This window comes from Haliaeetus leucocephalus, unplaced genomic scaffold, assembly GCF_000737465.1.
Source record: "Haliaeetus leucocephalus isolate CR32 unplaced genomic scaffold, Haliaeetus_leucocephalus-4.0 Scaffold362, whole genome shotgun sequence".
Classification (NCBI taxonomy): Eukaryota; Metazoa; Chordata; class Aves; order Accipitriformes; family Accipitridae; genus Haliaeetus; species Haliaeetus leucocephalus.
Genome location: NW_010972798.1, coordinates 6,793,593 through 6,800,751, shown reverse-complemented (window position 1 = coordinate 6,800,751; position 7,159 = coordinate 6,793,593). Strand labels below are relative to the sequence as shown.

Sequence of the window (7,159 nt, the reverse complement as noted above, 5' to 3'; positions counted from 1 at the left end):
GGGGGGGCGCGGGGCTGTCTCTGCCGCGGGCTCCCGGCCCTTCCCGGCGGTCCCGCAGCCAGGGCCGTGGGTTCCCGGCGTTCCGTCGGCGGGACCTTGTCCCGAGCGGCGCCGGGCTCTTCCGGCTGACCGGGGGGAGCGACCGGGGGAAGCCCAAATCACCGGGTGCCCTCCCAGCCCCGGCGCCTTCTCCCTCTGGCCTTGAGTCAGCCGGCTGTGGGCGGACATCCCCGGCACCGGGGCTCCCGAGCCTCTGACTCACGCTCTGCCGGGCGGCTGCTGTGCTTTCTGGGTGTCCCGTCGTGTCGTCACGGTGTGTGTCCCGTCCCTGTCCCCGGCGTCCCCCGTCCGTCCACCCCCCGTGCCGTGATCTGGGTTTTGAAGGGAACGGCTGCATCTGTCAAGCCAGATGATGCAGATGGGTTACGGGAAGGATGGATGTTCGGGTGACCTAAATATTATGTGCTTGTATAATTGCCTGGCAGTCCAGGGCTGCCTGCCGGGGTCGGTTGTGGTACTCGGCTCAGGTAGGGGTATCCGGGGAGTTTAATGGACACGTGGCGTTTGTTGCAGCCGTTGCAGAAACGACAGAGGACCGTGGAGGATTTCAACCAGTTCTGCACCTTCGTTTTGGCCTACGCAGGCTACATCCCCTACCCTGAAGAGGTAAGTGGGCTTGCGGGGTGTTCCTCTACAAAAAGACTGCTTCTTCTGGGCTCCCTGCCGTGTGCAGAGACTCAGCTCCTAATTCTTCTCCTGGAGAGTCGTTCTCTGTCCCCAGTCCCTTCCTCCTTACCCTGAATGTCTGCGCTGCGGTCTCCCGTGCTAGTCCTGCGTCTTCCTCTCTTGCAGAATGAGCCCTGGACTCACGGAGGCAGCATGAGTCCCCAGAACAGCACAGGGAGCACTCAGGACAGCGATAGCTGGGCCTCATCCCACTCCTCCGACTGCCATGTCCTGACAGATGACGGAAGGAACAGGAACGCCATGGCCAGGGCGGCTGCGGACAACAGCCTGCTCATGAGCTGCCCTGCCTTCCCCACCGGCTTCTATGATGTCCGGCCCCAGCAAACCAAACGGAAGAAACCACCAGCAAAGAAACTCATTTTGGAGCAGGAGGTGGAGAAGAGGGTGCCGCTGAGCGCTGGGAAGGGCTTTGGGGCAGAGCAGGACAGGGTGAAGGAGCTGGCTGCGCTGGAGGGACAGCTGCCTCCCGTGAAAGAGCAACTCTTGGAGCCTTCCCTCAACCCGGCTGGGGACCCTCAGCCCAACTCCCTCCTGGAGGAGCTGATGAAGGAGAAGGACTGGATGCATGGAGCGCAGGGGACCGAGAAGCCAGCAGGAGATGATCCTCAGCTAAAGGAGCACGACCCCTGCCCTGGAGGGAGGAAAAGCCCCAGTTCTTGTAGTACTTTGGACCAAAGTGAAGGGGAAGATGCGAGCAGAGGGAGCTCCCAGCTTAGCGGTGAGTGCCCAAGGGAGCTCAGAGGGCCCTGTTGTGCTGCAGCCAGTGCCAAATATTGTCCCTCCCTCAGCTGGAGCCACCCATGCTGGCTGCAGGAGGGAGGGCCTGTCGATGGCCCAAGCCTCTCCCAGCAAAGGGGAGTACCTTCGGGACCTGGGGGGACTGAAGAGCAGAGGGCAGGGAGCTGGCCTGCCTTTTGGCAGTTCTGTTCTGCAGAGCGAGCAGTACAGACCTGAAATGTGTCTGAAGTGGGGTGTAGGGCTGCCTTGCTCATCTGGTCTTTATTTTTTTCTCTTCCCCCCTCCCCCCTTTTGTAACTTTAGCAGTTGAGTTCGCGGCAGCTCCCAACACCAAAGCAGAAGGTGAGTGGGGGGGCTGTCCCATTGAACACTAGTGGAACTGGCTAGTCCGGTGACAGCTGGACCTGCAGCTGGTAAGGTGGTTTCTGACCAGTGTCTCTCTCCCTGACCAGATGATGACGCCTGGGATCTGATCACCTGCTTCTGCCTGAAGCCCTTCGCAGGGAGGCCCATGATTGAATGTAACGAATGCGCTACCTGGATCCACCTCTCCTGTGCCAAGATCCGCAAATCCAACGTGCCTGAGGTTTTCATCTGCCAGCGATGCCGCGATGCCAAGCAGGAGATTCGCCGCTCGAACCGAGCTCGGACGGTGCCCCGCAAGCGCTTCTGTGACTGAAGCTCCTCCAGAGCAGGGAGGCCGGGGGTCCCCTTTTTAAACCGAAGACTGTAGCCCGGTTTGGCTAGACAATCAATGCACAGTAATGGCAGGGGAGGGGCTGGGCCTCGGGGCTGGACTGTCCCCCTTGCACTTCTGACTCTGGAAGCTGCCACGCGTGTCCTCCCTGGGGATCGCGTTGGCCATGGAGCTCGGTTACCCCAGAGGTGGGGGGGGGGAGAGGAGGGTGGTCCAGCCTCGCACTAGGTCACTCGGAAGCATCTCTGTCCTCGCACGAAGCTGGCTCAGTGCCTTTCCCCTAGGGCAGCCGAGGAGAACCTAGTCGAAGTAGTTTTTCTGTGGTGTGGTGGAAGCTTACACTTATCCCAAGATGTGACTCCCCTTCCTCCTTTTTCCTCACCGTTTTCCTTTCCTTGCCTCAGACCTTCAGGTGGGCTGTGATGGCAAAGCCCCAGTGAGCCAAGTTCTCCTGCAGCAAGTAGGTGCAGCCCAGCTGAGCTCCCCCGACGTAGTGTGCCGCCCTCCAGGGCAAGAGGGGAAGGGACATAGGTCCTGCTCATGCCTGAAGCAGACTGGGGCTCTGTGTCTTGGGGGTACTAGTGGAGCCGTCCATCTCTGGCTCATCAGCCTTGTAGGCTGCACAGGGGAGGTCCTTCCCCTGGCCCATGGTGCTCCTGGTTTTGTTTGCTGTGCCCGTGGCCCCAGGATAGTCCTGTTGGGTCAGGAGCAGCAACGGCATCCTCTAGTAGATGATTACAAAGGCTGTTCTTGCCGAGCAGCCCTCCTTGATTCACGTTCTCCAGTTGCACTGAGGTCTCCTGTGTGAAGGGGGGTGGGATTCCTGGTAGGAGGCCGAAGTTATCCTCAGAGCTGGCTGTGGCAGGGCTCAGAGCCCTTCGGAAGGGGAGCAGGAGTGTGCTCTGGTTAGCTTTTCATGTTTTCCACTTCCAGTTTAAAACAACTGAAGCTTGTACCCTGTGGCCATCTCCTGCCTGCAGGGCTGTCTCGTGGAGCATCTGCTTCAGCACCAGCTGGATGCTGAGACCTGAGCACGGATGGAGCCAGGAGCTGGGAGGGCCTTGCTTCCCAGCATGCCCTCCATCACAGAAGTTGTTTTTTTTTCCTGGACATGTAGAGTGAAATCTAATGACTTGTCAAGAGTGGGCCCTGAGCCCCTTCTGCTATGCAACTGCTGCTCCAGAGACACGGGATGTGCCCTCTCCAGGCCCCTAGTTAAGTTTGGCAGTGGAAGGCTTTTCCCCCCTCCGTGTCCCCTGCGTGCGGTGTGTGTGTGTGTGATCTCCTGGGGCCCCACGTGCACTAACTGTTGGATCCCACCTTCTCACAGCCCCTCCAAAGAGCCTGGCCCATGTGCCTTCTGCACTTTCCCTGGGGGACACAGACCCCGCTCCTGTCCTGGTGACGCTCGGCTCGGTCCCCGGTGTGCCGCTGCCTGCAGTGGGGAGTGGGACAGCCCCCACTTGCCAGTCCCCATCACTATATTTCTAACTGGGTTCTTTCCTACTTGCACATCTGGTTACTGTGGGACCACAGCTGGGGGAGGGTGTGGGGCAGCCCCCTGTCACTCAGCAGCCCCCAGGCTGGTCCCTGTGCCTCTCTCCTCCTGTGGAAAGCCTGGGCCCCAAAAGTGCTTTATGTTTTTATAGTTACTTTGTATTGATATGTAAAATAGCGAATTCTGGTCCTTGCCCTGTGGAGTGTGGCTGGAGTCTTATGTATATAATAAAGTACTTTTGCCATAACGGTGGTGGCTTTGGCATAGTTCGGTGGCCTTGGGTCTCATGTCCCTCTGGGACCCGAGTGCTCCCTGCTCCCCTTCTGCCGTGGCTGGGAGGGGACCTGGCGTGGGGGTCCCACTCAGCCCTGCTACCCCTCCCAGGTAAACACCGAGCTGCACAAACAACAGGGAACAAGTGGGGTAGTGCATCTTGTGTTTAATAGAGCAATGACTGTCCCCCAGCCTGCTGTGGTGCATGGGGATGTTCCACAGGAAGGTCCTCTGGAGATGCATGGGCTGGGGGACAACCTCTTTGATGGGCACCGTCTTCCTGAGGCTGCAGCCAACTCATTGTGAGCATCACGGGTTAACTCCATGGAAGCAGCAGGTCTGATGGCTTGGGGAGAAAGGGTGGCCCGTGCCCTTGCTGTGACTCTTAAGGCACATCACTCTTTAGCTCAAAAGCTGTGTTTTGCTCTTGGGCTCTGACAAACCTTCCCTGGCTCTGTCTCTTCTCCAGAGTGGAGTTACGATTTAGTCTAGACAGCAGTTGAGGTGCCAAAGGATCCAGTTTTCTCCATAAAGTAAGTCTGTTATCCCAGCACAGAGGTATCACTGGCTTCCCCTGCAGATCCAGAGGGGTGCCAGCTTCCATCAGGCAGTGCTGTTGGGTCAAATGGGGGATGCAGTGAAGGGGACAGGGCAGAAGAAGGCACTGGGAGCCAAGCACTGGCCTGGCTGGGGCAGGAAGAAGTCACCGATTGTGGGGACCCTTACCAAAGCAGGGTCCTGCTGGTACAACGTTTCAGTCCTGAGGCAGTTGCGTTGGGGCAGAGGCAGGGAACGGTCCAAGAACAGCAGCAAAACTGGGCGTAATTTCTATGCTAGGGGCCAAAGCTGGGTTTGTGTGGCCAAGCAAGCATCCAGGCAGGTGGGGCAATGGGGGGGGGCTACTCCTCCTTGGCCCAGACAGAGCCACCTGCCTTCTCCTGCAGGTGGGGAATCACCGCCTCGGTGTAAAACTTCTCCAGCTTGGGCACCGTCTGCCCCCAGAACTTGGCATCGAACTCCACAGGAACCACGGCCGTCTCCTTGGTGGTGTGCACCACAAAGTCAGCCTGCTGGAAGCCGGCAGCTGCCAGCTGGCACTGGACTTGGGTGAAGTAGGCATGATCCTTCTTCAGGGCGTAGGAGTCCCCATCCACCTCCAGGCAGAAGTCCTTGTCCTTGCAGGCCTCACGCACCGTCCTGTTCCTGTGCTTGTAGGGACACTTCACCTCCAGCAGCCCCAGGGCCTTCCCTGTGGCCGCCTCCTTGATGATACCGTCCGGGCTGGCGGCGATCCAATTCTTCTCCTGATGAATGAAGAGGCCACAGTCATCCACCCGCACCGGCTTGCCCACCGCCTGCGACTTCAGCTGCTCGTAGGCCCGCACGGCCGCTTTCTCATTGCGGAGCCCCCAGGACATGGCCGGCGTCTGCACCCCGGGGCTGGAGCTCACCACCGCTTTCAGGTAGGACTGGGGCACCTCGTCCGTCTTGCCATTGGCAAACTTGCTGTTGGCAATCCTGGGGGCCACGGAGGCGGTGATGCGGTTCTCCCGCCACTCGTACCACTTGGGGTTACTCCGCTGGCCCCGGGTCTCCTTCTCCACCTGCGGGATGTCCTGACTCTCCAAGGGGAGCAGGAACTGGCCCCAGGCCCTTCTCGACTCAGCCCCAGGCTGCTGCTTCTGTGGACGTGAGTCAGGTCTGGCCAGACCGGTGGCTCCTTTGGCATCAGGCGGCTTCTTCTGGGTTGCAGAGCAACTCCTGGTGGATGCTCTGTGCTGGTCCCCAGCATCTCCTCGGGCTCCACAAGATGCTGCGGGTCTCTGCTGAGAGGACTCTGGCTTTGCCCCCCGCCTCTGGCTGGGGCTGGCAGCCCTGGCAGCCGGAGCACTCCTGGATCGGCTGCCCGCAGCCGCAGCCTTGGCCCGGGTGGCTGAGGTGGAAGGTGGCGGTGGTGCAGCAGGGGCAGTTTTGGAGGCAGCTGTGGCTGGCCGAGGGGATGACGTGCCGGTGGTGTCCTTCCTGGGTCTCCCCATTGCTATATGTCAGAGGGTCTCGTGCTGTGGGTATGGAATAAAGTTGAATGCATGTCCCCAAAACAGAAATTTCCCTTTCTTTGGTCCTCCCTGTCCCTGCCTGTATTAGGTTTTCATGGCGAGATTTTGGTAGCAGAGGGGCTAGAGGGATGGCTTCTGTGAGAAGCTGCTAGAAGCTTCTCCCACGTCTGATAAAGCCAATGCCAGCCGGCTCCAAGACAGACCCACCGCCAGCCAAGGCCGAGCCCATCAGCGACGGCGGCAGTGCCTCTGTGATAACAGATTCAAGAAGGGGGGAAAAAACTGCACAACAGAAAACGGCAGCTGTGAGAGAAGAGTGAGAACATGTAAGAGAAACAGCCCTGCAGACACCAAGGTCAGTGAAGAAGGAGGGGGAGGAGGTGCTCCAGGCGCCAGAGCAGAGATTCCCCTGCAGCCTGTGGGGAAGACCATGGTGAGGCAGGTTGTCCTCCTGCAGCCCATGGGGGCCCAGGGTGGAGCAAATCTCCACCTGCAGCCTGTGGAGGACCCCACGCCGGAGCAGGGGGATGCCTGAAGGAGGCTGTGACCCCGTGGGAAGCCCATGCTGGAGCAGGCTCCTGGCAGGACCTGTGGACCCATGGAGAGAGGAGCTCATGCTGGAGCAGGTTTGCTGGCAGGACTTGTGACCCTGTGGGGGATCCACGCTGGAGCAGTTCGTGAAGAAGTGCAGCCCGTGGGAAGGACTCATGTTGGAGAAGTTTGTGAAGGACGGTCTCCCATGGGAGGGCCCCCATGCTGGAGCAGGGGAAGAGCGAGGAGTCCTCCCCGTGAGGAGGAAGGAGCGGCACAAACAACATGTGACGAACTGGCCGCAGCCCCCATTCCCTGTCCCCGTGTGCTGCTGCGGGGGAGGAGGTAGAGAAAATCGGGAGTGAAGTTGAGCCCAGGAAGAAGGGAGGGGTGGGGGGAAGGTGTTTTTAAGATTTGGGTTTATTGGTCATTATCCTACTCTGATTTGACTGGAAATGAATTAAGCTAATTTCCCCAAGTCTGACGGTCATTGCCAAGTGCTCTCCCCGTCCTCACCTCGACCCGCCAGCCTTTCGTTCTGTTCCTCTCCCCTGTCCACCTGAGGGGGGGCACCGATGGCGTCCAGCCAGGGTCAACCCACCGCACTGCCCCAGGGTG

The 7,159-nt window shown here is 59.6% G+C and overlaps 2 protein-coding genes across 2 annotated transcripts in view; one reads left to right on the top strand and one right to left on the bottom strand.

Annotated features, from left to right (window-relative positions):
- Positions 1-2,164, top strand: part of LOC104835217 (PHD finger protein 13-like) — a 3,423-nt gene extending 1,259 nt beyond the window's left edge. The window contains exons 2-6 of the mRNA XM_010573103.1: positions 153-165; positions 583-666; positions 853-1,465; positions 1,789-1,827; positions 1,938-2,164. Coding sequence (XP_010571405.1) covers positions 153-165; positions 583-666; positions 853-1,465; positions 1,789-1,827; positions 1,938-2,164 — 976 coding nt within the window. The remainder of the gene's footprint in view (positions 1-152; positions 166-582; positions 667-852; positions 1,466-1,788; positions 1,828-1,937) is intronic.
- Positions 2,165-4,228: 2,064 nt separating this feature from the next.
- The window catches only part of LOC104835142, a 4,312-nt gene continuing 1,381 nt past the window's right edge, over positions 4,229-7,159 (bottom strand). The window contains exon 2 of the mRNA XM_010572984.1: positions 4,229-6,013. Coding sequence (XP_010571286.1) covers positions 4,853-5,989 — 1,137 coding nt within the window. The 5' untranslated portion in view covers positions 5,990-6,013 and the 3' untranslated portion in view covers positions 4,229-4,852. The remainder of the gene's footprint in view (positions 6,014-7,159) is intronic.